The following is a 25292-nucleotide window of genomic DNA, read 5'->3' as shown; positions in this document are numbered from 1 at the left end:
GAGGCTACAAGATCTTTATCTATGAATTGTGAGATAACACACTTCTAATTAAAGTAGTATATTTTCAGATTCTGTTCTCAAACGTTTATAATTTATTGTTTGTGGTGTTTCATGATAAATTAATTGACTGAAGTATTGCAGGGTAACCATCATACAAAGTCAAAATTATGAAAATGCGTTTTCTTCATGACTTCTTGAGTATTGGAAATGAAGGTGTTTCCAATATAAAGAGAAGAAACTGAGGTGCTCGCTACTCAAAGCGAGAGGACGACAAAAAGTGTAAAGGCATCTTTATTTCCACGTGTTTCATCCGATAACATCAAGGAACTCCTGCAAAGCTTTTTGGCGTCAAGTCTTCCTGTATGAGCGACAACACTCGGCTTTTTATACCTCTCGATTCATTGAACAAATTCGTTCTTTCTTCGTTGTGCATCCGCGTGATATGTTATGAAGCATGTTTTCATGAGCAGGATGTCAAAATAACAAAACTTTCACTAAAGTGCAAAGCAACATTCCAATCAGTTTCATTGAATCAAACGGCAAATGGGGAGCACTTAAACCAACCCTCAGACACGGTAAAAAGTAAAATCGAAGCGAACAACCATTAAAGCTACATACACATCAAGTTCATTTGGAATTTGAACCACATATGCTTGTTTACCAAATGCGAGGAATGACAACGTTCGAAGGGAAGGGTTCCACAAAACCACCATGACGAACACCACGGTCTTCTTTCAAAAGTGGTTTTGGCTGGGTATTGTCATGTAATTGTTATCACACTTATCGTTGTCTCTAGAATCACGATTTTGCGTTTCTACCAATCCTGTTGATGCGTTTCCTGTTAAGAATCTGAGAAATATGACATGGCAACACTTCGTTCCTTGTGTTGATCTGGTCAGATTAGCCATTAAAGGGTGCATCTCCTAAGGAAACGAGCTGCCGAAAGCGTCTCCAAGCATTAAAGTTTGCATCCTGACGCATTCTCACACTCTTGACACCCCATTTCCAACAGGAAAGCAACGATACTAATTAAATATTGTTGCCAGCTCCGGTTCAGTATGCGAGAAATAGGATATCAGCCATTCCCAACTGGTAATGGTAATCTCCCAGGGTGACGAAAACAAATGGGCGCATCAAAGGTCAGGATAAGGTTTCGCTCAGAGTTTAGGGAACGCAAGTACTGTTTTCAAACCGATTTAAATTCGATATTTTTCGAACTTGGCTTATGTATTTTATTCCTAAAATTACTCGACTCACCGTGTCGATTGAAGGCGGGACTTGTTCACAAACACGTTAGGTACAGTGAGAATGGGTCGACACTTCACGAATTTGACATTTTCTGGATTTCGAGATGTGAATCTGCTTTCAAGTTCCGTATTCTGTTTGCGAGTTAGTTCCTGTGGGTTACAAAATGGTGCTGCGAGTGTGACACAATCCACGGCATCTTCTCATTTTTAATAACCAGGAGCTGAGATTTGTTCGGAAATGCAAAGCCATCCTTGGACTTGACGTGCAGATGAATGCAAGTCACGATGATTGCTGTTGGTTAGTTAAAGCCTGGCCTCATGCAGGAAAATACGTAGAAAGTGTGGAATGTGTCAGAATTGTCTGCAGACAGAGTACAATGCTCAATGTGTGAGATGGCATCACTTCCTGTTCAATGTTCATTACTCACCACCTTCATGATTAGGGGACAACGTTAAGGCTATTAATTGCTGCCTACCTCAGTCACTAACTCTTCATTTGTACTCTATTCCAACTTAATTAATCCTTGGGATCAAATGATAGTTTGCTAAATACCAAAATATTGCTTGAGACTGGGGTTCAGTCATCATTTTTCACTATCTTGAGATGTCACAAACGTCGTTGGCCATGTTTTGGTCACCCTAATGTTTCTGATGACATTTAACCCGGTTGGCATGGTACTAAACACAGGGAAGAAGTATCAGTTTCTTGGAACCATCGCTAATGACTATCTTTTGGTTGTTCAGTTACTTCCGAGATGTCCGGAATCGTGTCTTCCCATTTCTACACCATTTGGGTGGGCCTTAGTTCTAAACAGATTTAGAAATGCGCGGGCAACGCTTTTAGGAACTGGATTGGAAGGTGAAACGTTTTTATCCATTACTCCAAAATGAAATTGATGCCAATAACTGCATGACGAAAAGTGGTATGGATAACTGCAGTACCTGAAATTATTCGCCTGCCTGAAGCCTACAGCGATTTGCTTCACTCTGAAAGAACGACGAAAGTTTAATAACCACCACTTGTTTAACGGGAAAACAATCGCAATCTGGCTTCAGTTATTTTACAAGTCAATGTTACATAATGATTGGTCTTATTTAACTACTTTTAGTGGGGTCTGCCATTCCGCCTCATGCACAGGATCTTTTGAAAACCTTTTTACAAATCTTAGACTACTGAACATTCCTTTTTCATGTTGCAGAATGGAAGGGGAAAAACATTTTTGGTATTCTTGTCGCTTGAATGTTTTGCAATATTTCATACCAAATGGTGTTACAGTGTGACGCTTTTACTCAAGCTCGATTCTGAAATCAGATACATCATAAAAACTCTTGAAACCAAAAGGCCATATTTCAATTGACCCTAAATTCTGGGTTCTAAAACCATAAGACACCGTTCGGAACGACGGAAAAGTTCAGCGAAGAACAACAGGGTAATGTTTTGTTCGAGGTAGATTGGTGAACCAAGTTCCCTCCCAATGTAAATGTCAGACCCGAAGATGATAGCCTCTCAAAGATGGAGAATGGGCCCAAAGTGATCAGAGACAAACGGTAGGGTACGAAATGGATACATATGGACGTACGTAGATACTATATTGTACACATATATGGGATGCTTACATTTTCATATTGTCGATCACCAAGGAAGTTGAAAGAAGATGAAACGTTTCCCTATGCATCGAAAAAGTTCAGATTGGCACATGTTTGAAGGCAGATAAACCTAAGTTCCTCAATCAGAAGATTGCGTGACGGTTGAAACAAGATGGGTTTGTATATGCTAAATTTTAATGAATTGCCATTTTGTGACAGTTGTAAAATAGATTTAATCATTAGGATTCCAGTTCAAAGAAATAAATTCCAGGTTTTATGTTGTGAGGATGTCTGGGTGTAACGGAATAGATATAATGTGGTTGGAAACAGTTATGAAATTCATTTAGATCGTCAATTATCTTTACAATCCAACATATTTTAAAGCAAAATTATTGCCTTGATGTTGGTCCAAGATCAACGATGATTTTTGTTCGAAGATTTTATTAGAGCGTTCGAGCGGACGATTCCATTGAGGGCGCTCTACAACGGAGAATCGAGTCAAAAGGAAATAGTTAACGCCCTCTGTTGGAAAGAAATAGAATCCAGACGTTCAATTCATAGAAATACTTTTCAAAAAGTTGCAAAATGGTCAGAATGCTCAAGTAAATTTGCCAATATTCTGACCTTAAAAAGCGGAAAATATTTTTATTTTCATGAATTGTAAGAATCTGAATCCATTTTTCTGGAAGCATCCACCCTGAAGGATAAAATGAGATCACGCAACCTTAGAATTTCTGTACCTAGTCACGCAGCCTTTGAATTTTTGCTCCTCAGTTATTTTTGAGGCTCATTTTTGCGATAACGAATGACTGAAATTCTGTACATGAAATCAATGAGCATGGATGAATTCGATTCACTTTCAAGAATATTTTTTCATTGGGAAACCATTCATTCCATTGAATATTGCTTGACAATTGTTGTCCTCACATCCTTGCTACCACTGGCTGGACATTTTGGGATCCATTCCCGATCAAAGTTTCACCATTCGAGGCGTACTTCACTATAGAAATGGGAGGAGGGGAAACCTGGGAAATCTTGTTGGATTCTACTTTAAGCCACAAATACTTCAGGTAATTTTAGTTATTGTCTTTTTGGAAATATTTGCCCCATTGTTTGCATACCCTAAAGTAAACAAGGCCTATTTTGAGAAGACGCCTGTTTTATTTAACAGGGATGTAGAGGTATGCCTGTGTGTTGTAAAAATAGTCATAAAATATTGGTTACTTTGAATTTTTAGAATTGTAACGAACAACCTTTCCACTTTTGTGACAAGGAATGTTTGAATTATGAATTACTCATTTTAGTCAAAGTAAGTGGAACCGTACACTGTTCTTTTTATTGAGGACCAACCAACGAACTGGATTATGCTCAGCCAATATATCATTCATAAATAGAGGATATGCTCCATTTTTTGGCATTGTGGCCGTAAGAACAGTTCTACTTCGATTCGGGTGGGAACTGAATCGTGGTTTCCTCATGTCTCGGTTCGCTTGACCAATATTCAATCCCCAGCGAATGAATGCACTGATTTTTATTTAGATTCCGTCTCTGAAATGCACGTCCATGTCCCGAGTGCCAAGAATGAAATCGAGCCCCTAGGGGAGGTTATTGGAATTTTCCCGTGTCCCCTTGACACGTAATTCCGTTCAACTTTAACCTTCAAAATGTATGAGAGCTTTACATATTGTTTCTGGAATGTACATTTGGCGTCCCTGGGTGGCAATTCAGTTTTGCATCTTTTCAAGACACCCTTTGCGGTATGCATCCTGGACCCCTCCATCCATCAGAAGTCGGTTTTTATGATGATCTTGAGGAAATAGTAACCACACGGAACTTAACTGTTTCGCACACAATGGCAGTTCTAGCTTGGCCACTTGGTTGGTCGTGGGGATTTGTAATGGAGAAGAAATTAACTAACATCTGGGAGTAATTAGTAATTACACCCGGGGATGAATCCTTTATTGAATGTAGATGAAATCTATGCATTAAAAGAATTGAAAGGGGTCTTCACACTTGGCTTGGTATTGGAATCCAGGGATGTGTCGGAGGAGCCTTGATTGCTGGAAATGTTTATGGAGATATTGAGCGTGATTGGAATATCTGAAGACAGAATCCTGGCAGAACTTGTTGACTTTGGTGGGAGTTTTTCTCATCCTTGAGAATATTGACGAATTTCAAGATTTGACTCTAACCAACCTTCAAAGTTAATATGGCAATTTGGTGTTCGCCAATATTTTTAGCTCGCTCCACTCTTCGAATTGGTCGCTCTTTTCAGCACTGTCATAATCATGAAGTGGTTACCTTTTAAGTCAAGACATTCAGCGTATGTCTCGCAAAAGTTTGGCAGTCATTTGATCTCAGCTTCTTTTGGATTCGTACAACTATGAAAAGTACCAAAGAAAGAAAGACTTGCGAACTCTTACTTGATCCAGTTGTGTCACTTTAAAAAGTTGCTATATGCTCTAGCACATGTTTTTAATGTTGGTAAATGCCGTGAAATCGTCTTATTTTGGAGGTTTTTTTGGAACTGGGAACTAACCAATCACTGCTTCATTTTTCGCTTTGAGCTGGATTGTAATGGTATTCAGATTTAGAGAAAAACATTTCCTCTGTGATATTTTAGTTGCTCTGGTATAGCCTATTACGTATGTACGAAATTGATCTTAATATTTGACATACCTTGACTCATCCCCACATTACCTTAAGAGGGAATTTGTTACCAGTACATCAACTTGTTTCGCCGTAATGCATAAAATTGTTGAGAATGAAGCGTTTCAAAACAGATCAGATCAGAGAATTCCTAGTTCCTAAAGATGTGGATTTGGCGAGATTTCATCCACCTGGGAATCCTTATTTTCGGCTATCATCAATTTCAAGCCAAATCGTAACGGTGCCGCTTCCTTCTAATCTCATTACAAGCAGACCCAATTATGGTTTGTGGGGGGTGGAGGACTTGATCTCGTCTTATTATTATGAATCTTCAAAGATTAAAGTTCAACCCTGTTGATTCAACAAAGTGTCCTGATACCCTCACTTCCGCATTACGAAGCTGGGATGATGGTTTTTAGATCTGCACACTCATCTCTCCATGGATGATAGTTTAATGACAGTATTGAATAGACAGTATGAATCCTGAACTAATTAACCTCAAGAGGATCAGTTCTACGTATTTATTTCCCGATGTCCGTATTGGCTTTTCGAAGCCGGCGAAAAGAATGTCCCACGAAGTCCGTCTCATTTTGCAAATTAATGTGAGAACATCTGTGAAACATCTTCCTCGATTGTTGGACACAATAATTGGTTTCGGGCCTATTAATTGGAATACACGCTTACTGAATCATAAACTCTTGTTTATCCACTCAAAATGAGCCACAATATCCAATATGCCTCCGAATATTTTTTTATTCAAATTAGCTTCGTTCGACGAACCGCTCAAGAGAGTTAAATGGATCCAATCAGAGAGATCAAAGTAATTGTGAGTGATCTAGCTATGCCTGGCACCTAAATTTGAGGACTTCGACTGAAAGATCTTGATGTAAGGTTGTCACAGGTTGTCCACTCTCTGGAAAAAGCGGCATTGGCGCCTGCCATCGCCTCCGCCTTTTGCTCTTAGATAGTTGGAAATGCCTTCCAATTATTTCCCATGATGATTCGTCTATTGTCACACACTGAGCAGCACAGAGAGGTTGTCTAACCCACCCTCCTCGTGTCTTCCAAAAGAGCTCAAGCACGCCACTTAAGCCACCTCTGATATCCGATGGAAATACGAAATGGGAAAAAATCAGTTCGTGTTTAGCTCTGCAACCAGACATAACATTTTCTATAATGAAAGTGTGACAATACTAGAAACGTGAATTAAGTGTCAAAATGTATGGTTGGAATTCGGTGGCCCGTCGAAGTGGCTCAAGACCCAAGAGATCCGCAAGTCTGCCGCGTAGTATCTCGAAAGAACTCCGTCAAAGACAACAGATCGATCGCCTTCGAAAGCTGGAAAAGGAGCAGATGACCGGATCACAAGGATCCGATGGCCCAGGGCCGAGTCCCAAGGGGTGTTTTTGTCAGATTGGATCAAGCTTCAAGGCTGTGATGTTCCTTCTTCTAATTTTGGCCGCCACTGGAGCCCTAGGCTTTTGGCTCTATCAAAACAAGTTCGGTCCCAATGCCATTCAGGACCCACACTTACCCAATTTACCCTCAGTGAGCNTCAATTACCATGTATTGTCATCTTTAGCAAATGAATGCTGGACTTAAATGGTTCAAAATAATTGTCGAACAATTTGCAAAGATGGTGAACAATTTATCAATGAAAATTTGGAAGCACTGGATGTCCTAAACTCATGGTAGTTCTTGCTGCGATTGTGGCGCAGCCTGACTAGCTCACACATATGAAATCCGATCCGGTACTTTACACGTCTCTATTTTGAGAAGACGCCTGTTTTATTTAACAGGAATGTAGAGGTATGCCTGTGTGTTGTAAAAATAGTCATAAAATATTGGTTACTTTGAATTTTTAGAATTGTAACGAACAACCTTTCCACTTTTGTGACAAGGAATGTTTGAATTATGAATTACTCATTTTAGTCAAAGTAAGTGGAACCGTACACTGTTCTTTTTATTGAGGACCAACCAACGAACTGGATTATGCTCAGCCAATATATCATTCATAAATAGAGGATATGCTCCATTTTTTGGCATTGTGGCCGTAAGAACAGTTCTACTTCGATTCGGGTGGGAACTGAATCGTGGTTTCCTCATGTCTCGGTTCGCTTGACCAATATTCAATCCCCAGCGAATGAATGCACTGATTTTTATTTAGATTCCGTCTCTGAAATGCACGTCCATGTCCCGAGTGCCAAGAATGAAATCGAGCCCCTAGGGGAGGTTATTGGAATTTTCCCGTGTCCCCTTGACACGTAATTCCGTTCAACTTTAACCTTCAAAATGTATGAGAGCTTTACATATTGTTTCTGGAATGTACATTTGGCGTCCCTGGGTGGCCATTCAGTTTTGCATCTTTTCAAGACACCCTTTGCGGTATGCATCCTGGACCCCTCCATCCATCAGAAGTCGGTTTTTATGATGATCTTGAGGAAATAGTAACCACACGGAACTTAACTGTTTCGCACACAATGGCAGTTCTAGCTTGGCCACTTGGTTGGTCGTGGGGATTTGTAATGGAGAAGAAATTAACTAACATCTGGGAGTAATTAGTAATTACACCCGGGGATGAATCCTTTATTGAATGTAGATGAAATCTATGCATTAAAAGAATTGAAAGGGGTCTTCACACTTGGCTTGGTATTGGAATCCAGGGATGTGTCGGAGGAGCCTTGATTGCTGGAAATGTTTATGGAGATATTGAGCGTGATTGGAATATCTGAAGACAGAATCCTGGCAGAACTTGTTGACTTTGGTGGGAGTTTTTCTCATCCTTGAGAATATTGACGAATTTCAAGATTTGACTCTAACCAACCTTCAAAGTTAATATGGCAATTTGGTGTTCGCCAATATTTTTAGCTCGCTCCACTCTTCGAATTGGTCGCTCTTTTCAGCACTGTCATAATCATGAAGTGGTTACCTTTTAAGTCAAGACATTCAGCGTATGTCTCGCAAAAGTTTGGCAGTCATTTGATCTCAGCTTCTTTTGGATTCGTACAACTATGAAAAGTACCAAAGAAAGAAAGACTTGCGAACTCTTACTTGATCCAGTTGTGTCACTTTAAAAAGTTGCTATATGCTCTAGCACATGTTTTTAATGTTGGTAAATGCCGTGAAATCGTCTTATTTTGGAGGTTTTTTTGGAACTGGGAACTAACCAATCACTGCTTCATTTTTCGCTTTGAGCTGGATTGTAATGGTATTCAGATTTAGAGAAAAACATTTCCTCTGTGATATTTTAGTTGCTCTGGTATAGCCTATTACGTATGTACGAAATTGATCTTAATATTTGACATACCTTGACTCATCCCCACATTACCTTAAGAGGGAATTTGTTACCAGTACATCAACTTGTTTCGCCGTAATGCATAAAATTGTTGAGAATGAAGCGTTTCAAAACAGATCAGATCAGAGAATTCCTAGTTCCTAAAGATGTGGATTTGGCGAGATTTCATCCACCTGGGAATCCTTATTTTCGGCTATCATCAATTTCAAGCCAAATCGTAACGGTGCCGCTTCCTTCTAATCTCATTACAAGCAGACCCAATTATGGTTTGTGGGGGGTGGAGGACTTGATCTCGTCTTATTATTATGAATCTTCAAAGATTAAAGTTCAACCCTGTTGATTCAACAAAGTGTCCTGATACCCTCACTTCCGCATTACGAAGCTGGGATGATGGTTTTTAGATCTGCACACTCATCTCTCCATGGATGATAGTTTAATGACAGTATTGAATAGACAGTATGAATCCTGAACTAATTAACCTCAAGAGGATCAGTTCTACGTATTTATTTCCCGATGTCCGTATTGGCTTTTCGAAGCCGGCGAAAAGAATGTCCCACGAAGTCCGTCTCATTTTGCAAATTAATGTGAGAACATCTGTGAAACATCTTCCTCGATTGTTGGACACAATAATTGGTTTCGGGCCTATTAATTGGAATACACGCTTACTGAATCATAAACTCTTGTTTATCCACTCAAAATGAGCCACAATATCCAATATGCCTCCGAATATTTTTTTATTCAAATTAGCTTCGTTCGACGAACCGCTCAAGAGAGTTAAATGGATCCAATCAGAGAGATCAAAGTAATTGTGAGTGATCTAGCTATGCCTGGCACCTAAATTTGAGGACTTCGACTGAAAGATCTTGATGTAAGGTTGTCACAGGTTGTCCACTCTCTGGAAAAAGCGGCATTGGCGCCTGCCATCGCCTCCGCCTTTTGCTCTTAGATAGTTGGAAATGCCTTCCAATTATTTCCCATGATGATTCGTCTATTGTCACACACTGAGCAGCACAGAGAGGTTGTCTAACCCACCCTCCTCGTGTCTTCCAAAAGAGCTCAAGCACGCCACTTAAGCCACCTCTGATATCCGATGGAAATACGAAATGGGAAAAAATCAGTTCGTGTTTAGCTCTGCAACCAGACATAACATTTTCTATAATGAAAGTGTGACAATACTAGAAACGTGAATTAAGTGTCAAAATGTATGGTTGGAATTCGGTGGCCCGTCGAAGTGGCTCAAGACCCAAGAGATCCGCAAGTCTGCCGCGTAGTATCTCGAAAGAACTCCGTCAAAGACAACAGATCGATCGCCTTCGAAAGCTGGAAAAGGAGCAGATGACCGGATCACAAGGATCCGATGGCCCAGGGCCGAGTCCCAAGGGGTGTTTTTGTCAGATTGGATCAAGCTTCAAGGCTGTGATGTTCCTTCTTCTAATTTTGGCCGCCACTGGAGCCCTAGGCTTTTGGCTCTATCAAAACAAGTTCGGTCCCAATGCCATTCAGGACCCACACTTACCCAATTTACCCTCAGTGAGCACACTCAAGCCCAGACAGGGTAAAGATCTGAATCTTTCGGACAAGCTAGAAGAAAATACGCAGAATCAAACGATTCCGAACAAGATTATCCACGATTCTGATCCTGATCTTTACATTGACTTTGAGGGAAAACTTCACAAGGTCTCGGATCTCAAGGAAGGAAAGAAGACATTTCTCACCAACGACGGAAGATTAGTTGTCTTAGAAGAGGATTTTGAGGAGACTGAGTACGGAACCACCACATTTGAGACACTGATGAGCACAACGGAAGAAATCGGCTCACAACCAACTGACTCGTCCACACAAGTTGAGCAACCAACGACAACCGGAACCGGTTTAAATGAAAACAACGGGGCTGAGGAAGTCGTGGAGGATCAATTGACCGTTCCAGAGCATCCTCAAAACGAAACCTTCTCTACTTTGGTGGAAACATCGCTCGTTACGAAGACCTTGGTGATTGAGTGGTCGAGTACCGTGACAAAGAGCATCATCCAAAGCGTCTCAGGTGCGTGTCAATGGCATTGATGCGAATTTGGCATCAACGTTAGTTAGTAGGCACATTCACATTTATTTGCAAGGAAGCTGGTAGGGTTGGTTGTCAAGGTCTTTTTGGAGTCTTTTCGGTCTTGTCGTTCAGTGGCGCTAAATCGTCTTGGGATACCAGATTATGCTGAAGACGTTCAGATGGATTCTCTTTGCTAGCCGTGCCTTTGTTCTTTTGGCGGGGATGCAGGATGGGGGATGCGGGATGCATTTTCTGCAAACTCTAAAAACGCGGAAAGATAAAAGATTTAACAAGGCCGCTTGATATTTTTATCCAATCCTTGAAAAAATATATAGCCAACTCGGCTTCAGAATCAGGGTGCATGTCTAAACCGACACTTCTTCTACTTACTGTAACCCAGCAAATCTGCAAAACAATCTTCCTATTCTATCTCTACTATCTTTCCACCTTATAATCCTTCCATCTGTCATTGAAAGTCCCCGAATTTGTGCTTACGCTCTGATTCAAAATGTAACAATGTTTTTTGTCTTGACACTTGTCATAACCATTGAAGATATATTGATGTACTAATATGTTTTCAGGTCTAGCTGTTACCTCAGTTCATGCCCAAGGGGATGATGAAGATCTAGTAGTGATATATGGCACAGCATCTGATTCCTCCCTGACCCCTCCGTCATCCTCGGCCTCCCCCCGAACCCCCCGAGCTTCCAACTATCAACCCTCACTGCATACATTTACTGTTGGACGAGAGGGTAGGCAAACATTTACTGTTGGACACGAGAATAGGTCATTAAGTAAGTAACTTCCAAGCCGGGCAACTTCCAATAAGCAGAGATAAAAATCACTCCTCTAACAGTGAATTTCTGTTGGCTCCTTGAGAAAGGAGTACTTACAACGTGATCCATGAGAATCGCATCAAGCATTAATGCAAAGAGAACAGTAGAGATGTTGTTCATGTACTTCTTTGTGACTTTTATTTGCCAATCCTATACTACATTTCTAGGATACCTTTTATACGAAATATGTATTTAATGTGCTTTTTTCTCAAAGTTTAATTTATCTGTTTAAGAGAAATACTCCACTTTTAGTCATTGGTTGAAATGAAGTTTATCAAAAATGTAAATTGTCGCTTAAAACTAAACACTACATGACTAACACTCTCGCTATTGTTCTCTGTGACACAATGTTCACAGCTTGTGGCAACATTGCTTGAAATGAACGTAATTGTATTTCAATCCTCCCTGGCAAGAATGAATTGCAAAATCATTTGTTGTATAGCTGTATTGCTGAGCATGAGCACAGTCTCCTTGATTAGTTTATCTTCTGATCACTCCTTGTCTGCACGAAGAAGACACATTTTTTGAGCTTCATTGAACACGTCAATCGAGTTTGTACCGACTTTTAACTCAAAGTGTTCGTACTTCCTCGTTCCTTTGCAATCCGCTCATACTCGCAAAAGTTCTTTTTGATCGATTTCTCTCTTGTCGATGACTTGGATGTTATTTTGCTGCACTTCCATCGTCTTCCTATCGCTGTCCTTTTTGGCATCATTTTGGGATTTTGCAAAAGCCACCAACCAATCCAAAACCGTCAACCCTAAAGGCATCCATTTTTCCTCCTTCTTCCTTTCGCCACCGGTTTAAACTCCCCTAAAAGTAGTGTTTGATCCCCCGTTCATTCTAGCCTCGGCCACGTTTCAATCCTCCGTAGAAGTGGACGACACGCCTGTAGTCCATCCCACCAGGATCTTTGGTGGGTTGGACTCAGTGTTTGGACAACCCTTCCAAGACTCAAAGACACTCAATAGCTTGGTAACCAAGACTGTGACTGGTTTTCTGGACTTTGTCACCACGGTGGGAAACACGGTGATTGTTTTTACCCCTCAGACAACAGCTGTCGAGGCTACTTCCAGGATAATAACCACGACTTTAGCCTCAATACAGACCTCAACATCTGAGGCATTAGAGCGACTCACACGGGTTCTATCGACAGGTGGGTACTCACTACATTTGACCGCATTCTTTGACTTCCCAGCTTCCAAATCCTTCTCAAAGACTGCCTCGTCAAATGGTAAACAATAAGTGACAAAATTTGGACGAATTCGCACGTCTCACGACGTTTTAACATTTAGGAAAATGTCCTGCTCTTTTGCCTTTTTTGACTTCATTGGAAAAAACGAACCAAGTAATGACGGTGGTGTTTGCCAACAATCGAAATAGCATGCACACACTTGGTTACAAGGTCATGGAAAAAGTTCTGAACATTGAAACACTGCTCTTCATAAAAGTTTATTCCTTGAACAAATGGCCTGAGAGTGGATACTGAATAGAGATCCAAAAACGTGTTAGCTCTTGAGAATCCAACGGATCCGTGGCCTAAAGCAAGCGATACTTCAGTTTTTTTTTTCGCAGAGCTCTTGACCGGATTTCGATTAAACATCTGTTTCTTAATGGGTAATGTATGACCTTTATGGGGCAAAAGGGATGGTTCAAATATCCATGACATTTATGATAAACGAGAAGCTATGGCCAACTCAAATGCTTCTTTTGGTTTTACTCATGCATGCATACCTAGACAAACTTTTAACAACATCAAAGATTCGTTGGAGTATATAAGATGTGGGTGGGATTCAAGGCTATTAGCTTGGTGGGATGGGTCATTCCAAGTACCAAAAATATCTTGAAAAGCGCAATTTCTGAAATTCATTCTTTATATTTCAATTAACTTTTAAGGTACCGCATGGGCTTAGTTTCTGATTCAGCATGTTCCAGCAGGTTTAATTAGATTCCCAAAGGGAACATCTCGCTTGAAAATGATGATAATTTGTGATTGGAGCAACATCAGTGTTGTTATTGGCTTGGTTGGCTCAACCCTGGGAGAAATTCGCGACGCTGAAGAAGGAAGGAGGCAAGCTGACAATTACGTGACGACACGGGAAATTTCTTCCTCACATTGTTTCACACACACTAAGACACATTGACCAACTTGGCACATCTCTGATTCAAAAGAAAACAACGATCCACGGAGAATAGATTTGATTTTTTTAAAGACAACCATTGCATTGACAAGCATTGGAGGAGTTGCATTTGTTTTGACTCCCAAAACATCGGCTAAAATCAAATCGGATTAGACACACAGGGAAGCAAAAAAATGTGAGTCGACTGACGGTATTGAAATATGTGTTTTGGCGAAGGGCCAAATATTTTTTTGCAGACCTGCATCCTAATCAGTATGCTAGATTGAGACCTAGTAATCGTTCTAAGCGCTTTTTGTCATTGCACTTGCCAACTTTGGTTATGATTTTATTTACGATTCGGTTTGTTTTGGCTAATCCTCAGACGATCCATTTTGGAGAGATGAATGCCGTGCGTGTAAAAGCTCTATTATAATAAAAAGAAAGCGACATAGTTTGATTGATACAGTAGAATCCCAGAGTTCTCATGCGTCAAATCACGTTCATTTTTGCGTGAGGAAATGCCTCTGGGTTCCCGTTAAGAGATGTGAACATATCCAGATTCGTTTTCATTTGAAGATCCTATCTCGCTTGATGAAGAGCTCTCCATTTTTTCATACGTGTGATTGTCATCGAATGATATTATACACGGGGGTTGTGTCGTGTTTTTTGGACCGTGACCCGGGTTTTGTGTAGTTGTCTTGACTTTACAATCACTCATGGCCATGTCAGTGACTCTTTTGAAAGTTGCTCATCAGTGGAAAACTCCAATTCCGTGATCAAGAAGCACTTTTGTTCACGCCTAGATTGCTTGATCACACAAACAAATCTAGATTGACTTGTCAGCAAAGAAAGTAAAGAAACTACCGTCAAACTAGACGATCTGATTGGCAAACGTCAACAGGTTTGACGAAACCTTGACTTCAGGGGTGTTTAACGGGTTGTTTGATGGTATAGGACAATGATGTCGACGCGAAAGTATTTGAAACTTTGATAGTGTCTTTGTATGTGGGTTACTCCGAGGAGTCTCTGATCGGATTAGTCGGGCTCAGGATGTGGTTTCCGCATGTTGTGTGTCTCATATCGTCATTCTATTGTGACGGTAAGCGACATTTGGTTGTCGTGCTATGCATTTGATCCAATTTGATATTGACCAATCCTTGCATTTGGATCTGTTGGCACCTGTTCTCAGTCCCCAATTGACACAAATGTCCTATCTTTGCAGCCGATCCTTCGAATTCGGTTCCAAAGGTGACTTCATCGGAAGTGATCACGACATCGCCTTTCGATGAAAGACCCAGTTTTGGCTTGGAGGAGCTCTTCAACAAGTTCGAGCGCCCCAAATTCCCCAGACTAGCCCCTTCCACGCCCGAAAGTGGATCCAATGCCATTAAGGAGAATCTCAAGGCATTCATCCGACCCAGTTCTGTTATTAAGTGAGTATTGTTTGATGTTCAAGTATCTTTAGATAGTGACTGACTAATGCCATCCATCAATTTCAAGGGAGACTGATACTCAACATGAAGGAGTGACGACCCTTTCCAATGGAGTGGTTGAAGTTGATGGCGCCAGCGACGCTCCCACATTTGATAAAGCCTCGATCGAGCCTGCAGTGGGTATTATTGAAGATGACTTCCACGTGTTCACCAAAACCCAACAAGCCGCTCCAACTGTGACCCAAGTGGCCTCGACCACACTCTACTCGGATTTCATTGAAGGCGATAGCCACGTGGGATTAGTGACCCAGACTGGAGGAACCCTCATTGCCCATGGTGTCACTACGGTCCATTCGACGCGAGTCTTCGGAACTTACATGGACGATGGACAGTATGCCCAAGTGGTCCAGAGCACTTCCAAGATATTCGAGGATGAAATAAAGGCTACTCCGGTGGCCAACTTTGGCACTGTTCTTCATGTGACAGAGAAGCCTTCGTTTGGGGTCAATGTTCCAACCCAAGATGAATACCAGTTAGACGATGATTATGTGGAAGAACCAAAACAAGAGGAAGAACCCAAGTCTAGTAATCAAGAGGATGCCAAGTCGTCGGGAGAGGGCGTTGGATCCGTGGAAGTTATTTCATCCAATGCCAATCCTATCGGAGGTTACACCCACCCGGTTGCTATCCGGAAAAACTCTGCCGTGAGCGATTTTAAGGAGAGACTCAAATCTCGATATGCTCAGTTCAAGAAGAGCCTCAAACAAGAAGACAACCGACGGGACTCATCATTTGGACGAGGAAGTGTCCAACCGCTGTCAGGCCGTTTGCCAACGAGCTCAAATGTGAGAGGACTTCAATCCGGAGCAAGGAAGGAGCGACAACGGTTTTCTAGCAATTCCGAGAGCTCTTATGGAAATAAGGACACCGAAGAAGATGACGAAGAGGTCGAAATCATCAAGCCCAGCCAATCCGTCCGCACTCGAGTTCAAAATAGTAACCGCGGATTTAAGGATCGAATCCGGGACCGTTCTCGAGGATCATACAGAAATCGGGCTCACACGAAGGAGGTGGAAACCACCACTCCCCGAGAAAAGGACTTGGAAGCCTCGCCAAGTGCTTACCAGGAAACTACCGTTGAGAATGTGAGGCTGGGTGGCCGAAGAAAAGTTAACCGGTTCAGAAATCGGATCTCTGCCGCCAGACGTAAGCCTAATACTACTCCCTCCTCACCAGCTCCAACCTTCATCTCCAAGCGTGGAAAAGGTTCTTACGGCTCATCCAAGCTCTCTCGACCTCGTCTTGGCAGTTCTACCTCATCAAGTAACTATGGCGATGATAGTGAGGAGGAAGAGGATGAGGAGGAAGACACTTCGTCAACAGGTGCCAAAGTCGAGTTTAAGAAGTTCAATCGATTCAGTAGGCCAGATTTAAGACAATCGCTTCTTCAGAAAATCCTTAATAAGGGTGGGAAATCGAAGGGCATTCTGACAGTCGAAGAGCAAGAAGAGGCCAACAAAGAGGCTGATTTGGAGGATTCGGAAGAGTCGCTTGAAGATGAAACCACTCTTCAAGATCTTGGATCCAGCTCTGTCAAGGATGAGGATCTTCAGACCACTTTGGATGCAACAACTGTTTACCCTGAGACCCTCAGTTCGTCAGCTTTCTTGGAGGTGGCCACAATTAGATCCCCTTATTCCTTCAATTTTGAGGAGGGTATGAGCACGCGCTTCATCACTGTTACCAGGACCTTCACCAGCGACATCAAGCCTTCCAAAACAGAGGAACCAGATTACAAGACTTCGAGTCCCTTGTTTCAAACTGAGACTATTCCTGCCCCGGAGAACATCTTGACCTCGTCCCTTCCAGACTTCCACCCTTACGAGATTTCCTCCAGTATTGAAACTCTACCGGCGGTGCACTTGGCTTCCTCATCTGGTGGCACGCCTCCTTTGAAGACCGTGACCGAAACTTTTAGCACCAAGGAATTGATGCTCAAGACTTCTTTGCTGCCCATCGTTGTCAATGGACAAACCAAGTTACACACCCTCACACAATCCTATTATGTCACCAGATTAGTCGAGGCTGTAAAGACCATCCCACCCATGGACTCGTACGAATTCATCCCAACCAAGGCCTTCACTGATTTCAGCAATGTTCTCGATGAGGCTGGCTCCGAAAAAAGAGAGCAGCTTTTGCCAGGTAAGTTACTTCAGAATCTGTCAATTTTGCTCTTTGATTGATGAACAACCGTCAACTCCTATTTATTCGTAGGGGAGCTGGAATTTAGCGAGCAAGACGAATTCTCAGACGGACCCCACGAGATCCGAGTGAGACCTCCGCCCGGCTTCACTGATGATTTGGCCCTCATTGGTTCCAAATTCGACCCCGTCGACTCCATGGAGAAGCAACACAATCCTGGTATCGTGAATTTGAAGAGCAAGGACACTCCGACGCTGCAACCTAGCTTTGGTCAGCAACCTTCGTCGTTGAATCCCTTTAGCTTGGCTGGTCTTCTCGGGCAAAAGTCACAGAACACGCCCTCATTGCCTGCTTTCAATCCATTATCCGCTTTCAGTCCTGAACAGATCAGGCACTTGGCTCTTCTTCAATACCTTCAAAACCCCTTTGGAGGACTAGGCGGCCTTCCCAACTTGGCATTGGGCGGTATTAATCCCAGCCAGAACCACGCGCCGAATCAAGCCCAGAATCAAGGTGGACAAGTGGTTGCCAGCAAACCGGTCATCCGGACTGAGACCCTGTTCACGACCAAGACCGTGCCACTCATGTTTGGGAACAAGAAGATGGAGACAACCATCACCTCGGCTATTGGAGTCACCACCGTCACTGAGTACCAGCCAGAGCTCCGCACCGCAGGCCCTAACCCTAGTTTGCCAACAAACCCTGGACTGGCTTTTGGCAATCCTTTCAACCCCGCCGCAGCTCTGGGTCTTCAGCCTTCATTCCAGGTGACAAGTGACGCCGTAGTCAAAGATACCGTGATTCCCAGCACGGTCACCAAAGAAGTGAAAATCACTTTCCGCAACGTGCCCACGGTCACTCGTCTCACTTCCACTACCATGGTAACAACTCAAATCACAGAATACGTCACGAGGACTATTCAAGCCGCGCCCACCTTGAACCCTGGCCATGGGTTCAACCCCTACGCAGCCCTCTTGGGTTGAAGCCACCACAAATTTCCAGGCATTTTCGAAGGCACATGCCGCGTGCCACGCTGAGTGATAATTTTTCCCCTTTTAGAAGAAAGCTTTAAGGTCACTCCATCCCATAACAAGCAAATTGCAGGGTGCTACAAAATCAAGTGAGACAGGACTCTTAAAAAGTGTGCGCTACAAATTGCGCCAGTGCCACAACAGTTGAATCCAGTTGAAATGAAGCGTCCATGTTCGTGCCCATGTACAATGAAAAAGAATCTATCGTCTTCTGCCATATCGCCTCAATACTGTACACATAATGATTGGGATTCCCATTATTCCCTCAAAAATACCTATGCATCTTTTACTACGTACAAGTGTCGTATATTCCCTTACGTTTTCCGTTTATGAATTTTTACAGCAAACAAACCTTAAATTTGGGTAAGGCCCGGGGATTTCTTGCGAATAAATACATCTCTCAATACATGATTTCCATTAGGATTTTCTTTGTTTGTTACTTTGTTGCTCAGGGATGAAGGAGAATTCCGGAGACAATTTCATATATCATCCTCTTGCGAAAATACGGCATATCCTGTTGGTCAAAAGTGATCTTCGAATTCCTGGAGAGATATTCGGCAAATTTGCACGCAAACATTCCACAATCAGATCCGTTCATTTGTTGCGGGATATCCTTGACGCAAATCGCTTCAAAGTTGGACGTGTCGTATTCGCTTTTTTTCTTGTCCCGGTGTTCGTCTTCCAAGTACTGCAAAACGGCTTTGAGACATCGCTTATTTTCACCCAACATACTGTCATAGTAGTACACTCCTGGTTTTCTCAGATCCACGACGGCCAAGCACCAATGCATACCAAGATGAACGGGAATTAAGAGCAAGTCAAAACTGAAAATGTCCACTTTCTTGGTCCATCTCTTCACCGGCGCGTGTCCAGATTGAACGATTTTGGGATAGAAGAACGTATTGAAGGCATGGACATTGGGCCAATTGTCCGTAGTTTTGGACCGTTCGCAGATAAGCTGCATATAGAAGTTGATGACTTCATCGTTGAGCCAATTAAGACCCTTGAGTGTGTCCACGTCTTTTCTTGTGATGGCGATGTTGAAGCGGTCAATTAAAGCTTGTCCTCTCGAGGAGCAAGCATTGTTGATGACCGTTTCCATTTCAGTGGTGATTTCGGGCAATTCTTCTTCCTCCTCCTCGTCTTGAACTTCCTCAATTGGCACTTCGGTGATCTCCAGCGTCTTCTTCATCCGTTGAGCTAAGGCGTCTTCCAATTTTTTAGTACGAACCTGCGCATGTTCCAACCGAGTTTGGGCCTGAACCATCCGACGCTCTCTCTCTCGTGCATTTGCGCTATATTGGCTCTGGATTCGCTCCAAGAAATCGTCTTTCGTGATCGGTTTCAATTTCAAATCGGCTTCAAGGGTGTTCACTCTCGGAATTCGGGGCTCCGGAGCCTGCTTTAAGTCTGGACTGGTCGCATATTTCTCAAGGATCTCGCGGATATCATCATCCGGACCTTTGGTGACTGGTCTTTGAAACGAGTTACTCGAGTTTTCTTCTTCTTCCTCCTCCACGAGATTGATCACTTCAGGCTGGGTGGCAGGGGTCAAGAACTTGTCCTTGAACGAGGCCTTCATTTGTCGACTCGTCTCAGGCGATTGAGTATTCACATCAACCGCACCTCGACTTAAAATAGTCTCCGATCGTCGGTGAAAGAACGGAGACGTTCCAAAGAGATTTAAACCAGGAGTTCGGCGGAAAGATGTGCCCGAATCATCTTTTTGGAATGACTTTAGGAACTGGGCATAACGATCCTTGCTCGTCAAATCGACGCATTGATCCTCGGCTTGTTGGCGTAATACCAATCGCTTGTTCTTGGACATAGGGCTTGAATAACGAGACACTGGACTTTGAATGCCCAAGCGTTTAATAGTGCAATGCTTGATCTTTGGGGGTCGAGAGAAATCTCGGGCTACGCAAGCAGCAGGATGCTTGGCTCTTAGACGACTCAGAATATTTAAGGGCTCATTTTTCTTCGCTCTATCAGCTTTGGAAAAAATATGAGGCGTGCCCGTGGCTTCGAAACTAAATGAACGGAATGCGTCCCGATCGGTTTGGGGTTCCAAATCGATCACCTCGGGGATTGGCCGATTTTTCTTCTTCTCCATATCACGACTTTTGGGTTTCCTATTCAATTCGTTCTTAGATCCAGTGCCTAGAGATTCGCCCAAAATTAACACATCCGGGTTGGATGTGGATTTGGACAATTTGGTGGCTAACGAGCTCTGGGCGGATCCCGATTTTGAAGTCGTGCTTGATGAACTTGAGACGGCCGGGGTTTGGGTTCCACTGCTTGAAGTTCGTTTGATCATTCGTGAATCATAAGTCATTTCAATCCTAGAAAACAACGCAGGTTGCCTATTGAGCAAGGCTTTGAAACCTACGACGTACAATAAATCGATTCTACAGCGAGCTGACCCCCCTTCAACTTCCAGAATGAAACATAAAGAGACGGACAAAAATCTTTTCATTCGAATCACCACTGATTAAAAGGCGTTTTGACAATCCAAAAGTCTACATTCACTACGGTTTTAATCGGTCCAAAAATGGGCTTCAATGGGTAAAAATATATTAAAGAGGATCTTACAAATACTCCCGAAGCAATATTCTGGTCCATCCCAAAAATAGGGTTGGGATCAGATTAGAACAATTCATAACAATTGATGGACTGACTGAGTCATCTTTGCCTAATCACACTTACTCTGGATTATGGCGATGGGTCATGGTACCAGTTGTTCCCATGGGATTTGGTTTAGCTCGACCCCACAGCGTATCCATGACCGTGTGGAAGGCGTGGCGAAAGGCGTCCTTAAACGACAAGCTCGACCTATCAGAATCGCCCTGCGAGTTCAAGCGCAAGCGTTTGGCGCCCGTGGACGACGAGGACGAGGCTCCCGCCGGATCCACACGAGATCGCTTCAATCCGGACGAATTGGCCATGAAGCCGGCCTTAAAGAGAGCACTGCAGATTTGGGAACCACTCAGGCTCTTCGATTTGTAACCTCGATTTGGATGGGGTCAGGAGTCAAGAGGAGCCTCAAAACACACGAGGTCCGGGTTTCAAAAATCGAGGCTGCATCAGAAGGAGAAGAAGGGCTAGTAGGTTCTAGTTGCTAGTTTCACACAATGCAGATTGATGCAGGCTCTCCATATGTTGCGCTCTATTTACAGCTTTGCGCCTTTGATCACACACTTGGAGGATTGAGCCCAAGAGACAGAAAAATGTCAAAGGTTAGACGTGGTGGAGTGTTCAGCACTGAAAATTTTGTGTTCTGATATTGGTATTTGGCGAACGAGTACGCATTGTCGCATTATGTAGCTATATTTGAAGAATTAAATATTTTATTGTGACTCTCGGTCATGTCAACTCGTAAAATAAGAAAATTGTGTATGTAAACAACTTATACAAATATGGATAAAAATAGATAAAAGAAGAAACTAAAATGGCTAAAACAATAAAACATTCGACTAGTGATATCACAGCAGAGATGACTAGACTTGGTTCAGTGCACATGAACAAAGGGAAGAGGTGATTTACAGAGAGTACAAAGACAGGTAGGTAGAGATAAGTGATGAAAATCTTGGTTATTGCAGTAGAGTGGATGGGCCAGATTGAACACAGCAATTGTCAACTCCCGTCGCTGATTGATGACCTCTTTTACCACTGAAAAGAGTTCAGTCCCATCATATTCCATCCAGCAGTTCTGGGACGTCAAATCATCTAATGTATAATTAGAAAACGAAAGGGCCTCCTGATGCTCCTGATCGTGGTTTAAAGCACTTTTCAACCGTCCCACTTACTAGTCACCGCCTTCTCTTGCCATCGTGAAACAAGAGCATAAGTTTTCCCCTCACCCACTATCAGCACTCTCATATGACAGAGTGACTCGTAAATCCTCATGGCGATGTTGTCTCTCCAATAGCTGTGGTTACGCCATTCTAGTGGCCAGAGCTTGACAACCCTGGTCTCCAGATGCAAGTTTTACTCAAGATCACCCAATGCTTCACTTCACACTATGTCCCTACATAAACGCATTTACAATTTAAAGGCTTCGTTCAAATGATATCACCATCCCCCCGACTCTCCTTAGTATTGAACAATTCCGGGAATCTTTCCATGTACATTAGGTTGCGTGATATTGAGCTCCTCTCTCCCGCTCCACTTGCTCAGTATCTCACACAACCTCCTTCTCTTGGCTGGCTGAATGGCAAGCTGATTGCAGAGTCACGTCCATTCAGCCAGCCAGCCACCCGCCCTTCTCTTCCTCCTCCTCCTCCTCCTCCTCCTTACCGTACTTGTCTGCCGCCGCCAAATACCGCCCAACACACTGACGGCCACACTGACTTACATTTTTATATACCAACCAGACATCCACTACTATATTTTTTAAAGCCAATCTAGATACTAGCTAGTCCTCTGTTGAGTGCTTGAGTGAGTGAGTGAGTGTGAGTACTCACCGCCAGTGGGATCCTCGTCCCCCTTGTTCCATCTTCCTTTGTCCCTTGGGGGTTCCCTTGTTCCGTTCATTGCCCGGCCTTGCTTTGCACCTCCTCCTCCGCCTAATTCCGGACCGGAGGCTCATCGCCATCATGTTTTGGGAGTGTAACTCGGTGAGCTCGTCTCAGTTGGAGAGCTTGCTGGAGAAGGAATCCGTGGGATTACCCGAAATCCTCGAGCAAGAGGACGTCATTCAAGAATGCAAAAATCAGAACAAGAAACTCATCGATTTGTAAGCTAACCTTATTCTATGTCATCACACTTGAACACAGTGTCAATTTTGATTTTGTAATAGCCTGCCAACATGAATTGTAGTATTTAGCCTATGGAAGATTGATTGTCATGGACATGTGAGAAGGCCAAAGAGGGGTTCTGTCTGACATTCAAAATGTGTCTACTATATGACATTGGACATGTGTCATCCGTTCACATTGCAAACGTTGCACTCAACGGTTAAAAACCCATTGAATTCATATGCTTTAAAGAAGAAGCTACCAGAAATGCCCTAGTCAGTGTTGGGAACTCATGATGTAGACTCGTTTCCACGTCTGAACCGCTTGAACATTAAACTGGTATAAACCTGAACCAAAGACGTCTCTTGATTGAACAGATAAGATAGTGCAATTAAAACATCTATTTCTATCTCAGTAACATAATTCACATGGTTATAACTTGAAAATTCGTCCGAGAGGTGATATACTTATATTTCACTAAGTCACTTGCTAGATTCAATTACTTCATTTGTTTGCACACTTCCCTACCGGAATCCTTAGTAGTTCAAGACGAAAAAACCCATTTTTTATACTTAAATTTATATCCATATTTTATCTGATCGACCAGCGAATTACAGTTGACTGATCTGGCTAGTTCTTTCATATAGGGTTGATCGGGAATTTTTATCAAGAACTCTATTTCAGTCAAAATTGAAATTCGCGAATGTGTGAAACTGCTTAAAAGTCCTTACCAGACCAGTCATTTCTGATCAAGACGCGAGGAAATGTCGGGATTCTCGTTCGTCGCAATCAATAACTGTCTTTTATCCCAATATCTGCATTAAAAAAAAATGCTTTGCCAGCCATACCATCATGTCCTGAATGAATCTGCTTGACATCTTGGGGAATTATGGAGAAATTTAATTGAATAAAAAACAACGTTTTGTCACAATTTGGCGGTTTGTTCTTGAATTGGTTAATGGTTTTTCATTTGATAGCTTATGCCAGCCAGCGATGCTGAAGGAGCTCATCAATTTGGTGGTGCTCGAACCCAGTGCGGCCTTGGACGAGTCGGAACGCTTCAAGTTGCCAAATATCGCGTCTGAGATCCTGACCTGTGAGAATCAAGCATTGACGTTGCATATCGCCTCCGAGGAGTCGCTGCTTCAGCATTTGTACACGTTCGTCGATCAACCTCCGCCGCTCAATCCGCTCCTGTCCTCGTTCTTCAGCAAAGCCTTTGCCGCACTCCTCGTCCGCAAATCCGATCAGGTCAGTTGGCATTGACTTGAATTCAAAACAATTCGTAGCCATCACGGTCTAGTATACGGAGTGAAGAATTGTGAGATACTTACGTTATAAGTAGACTTCTTAGGGTTTTTACACCTTCTTATAGCAGTTAAATTCTGTATCAATTTTGTTACTGCCTTGTTCCTTAACATTATTCTCGCCAAGCGATTGTGTGGGTCAAAATAAAGTGGGCTAACTTAAAAGGAATGATTTAATTCAGGATCAAGTACAATTGAACAATTTAGTTGTAAACTTGATATAAAAAAATGTATGAAATAGTCTTGAGGACGTTTTTCATTCTGTTTACTATTTTTGTTTGCAGCTTAGAAATCTTATTTTTTAACCTAAAGCTATTGATCGATTAGTTGTTACGGTATATCACTTTGAAATCTCTATAATTATACAAATCAAAATAGGGATAAATCAATAATAACCCAAAATATACAAATGCCCGAACCATAAGAATGAATGTGCTTATCGCATTCTTTTACCCTTTTGCATCAGGATCCTACCTCCTTGTTTTGTATGTACTCTATCCTCCTTGTATCCTGATATCTAAATTATGAATGCCAACATTTAATTACACCAAAGTAATGATTTGGAAGATACGTGTCTCCTTTGTTGACTTGAATACAATCGTTCTTTTGGAGCTATTATAAATCATCTAATACATTACAGGATTGGTAAAACTACCAAGTGGGTTACCTTAAAGTGTTCGAGTTCTTGAAGACTAAACCCGTGGTGAAGGACTTCTTGCGTCACATTGGCACGTCGTCCATCTCAGACTTGATTCTCACCTTAGTCACTTGCGGGGATGACACCACCGTTCGACCCATGCTCCTCAAT

General features: G+C 42.5%; 4 protein-coding genes and 1 long non-coding RNA gene across 6 annotated transcripts in view; 3 read left to right on the top strand and 2 right to left on the bottom strand.

Annotated features, from left to right (window-relative positions):
- The window catches only part of LOC131878076 (serine/threonine-protein phosphatase 6 regulatory subunit 3-like), a 31206-nt gene that overhangs the window by 1921 nt on the left and 3993 nt on the right, over positions 1-25292 (top strand). The window contains exon 2 of the mRNA XM_059223980.1: positions 25134-25292. Within this exon, the coding sequence (XP_059079963.1) occupies positions 25134-25292 (159 nt within the window). The remainder of the gene's footprint in view (positions 1-25133) is intronic.
- LOC131878083 (uncharacterized) lies at positions 9883-10431 on the bottom strand. The gene is made up of 2 exons (XR_009372950.1): positions 10295-10431; positions 9883-10098 (listed from the first exon to the last, which is right to left on the bottom strand). It is a non-coding gene; the product is annotated as an uncharacterized LOC131878083 (long non-coding RNA).
- On the top strand, positions 9964-18852 carry LOC131878073 (uncharacterized). Of its 2 annotated transcripts, XM_059223974.1 has the most exons (6): positions 9964-10819; positions 11401-11571; positions 12503-12811; positions 14998-15208; positions 15276-17410; positions 17483-18852. In XM_059223974.1, exons 1-6 carry the CDS (start codon positions 9979-9981, stop codon positions 18391-18393), a joined length of 4578 nt encoding a protein of 1525 aa, XP_059079957.1. In that variant the 5' UTR covers positions 9964-9978; the 3' UTR covers positions 18394-18852. The 2 variants fall into 2 exon arrangements, with proteins under 2 accessions (XP_059079957.1, XP_059079958.1); XM_059223975.1 differs by lacking the exon at positions 12503-12811.
- On the bottom strand, positions 18800-21456 carry LOC131878077 (uncharacterized). The gene is made up of 2 exons (XM_059223981.1): positions 21148-21456; positions 18800-20783 (listed from the first exon to the last, which is right to left on the bottom strand). Exons 1-2 carry the CDS (start codon positions 21384-21386, stop codon positions 18890-18892), a joined length of 2133 nt encoding a protein of 710 aa, XP_059079964.1. The 5' UTR covers positions 21387-21456; the 3' UTR covers positions 18800-18889.
- LOC131878079 (serine/threonine-protein phosphatase 6 regulatory subunit 2-like) lies at positions 22618-25278 on the top strand. Its single transcript, XM_059223982.1, has 3 exons — positions 22618-23176; positions 24155-24428; positions 25125-25278. The coding sequence occupies exons 1-3, from the start codon at positions 23037-23039 to the stop codon at positions 25131-25133; spliced, it is 423 nt and encodes a 140-aa protein (XP_059079965.1). The 5' UTR covers positions 22618-23036; the 3' UTR covers positions 25134-25278.

Source organism: Tigriopus californicus, chromosome 3 (genome assembly GCF_007210705.1).
Source record: "Tigriopus californicus strain San Diego chromosome 3, Tcal_SD_v2.1, whole genome shotgun sequence".
In the NCBI taxonomy this organism is placed as follows: Eukaryota; Metazoa; Arthropoda; class Copepoda; order Harpacticoida; family Harpacticidae; genus Tigriopus; species Tigriopus californicus.
This window is presented reverse-complemented; position numbering and strand designations above follow the sequence as displayed.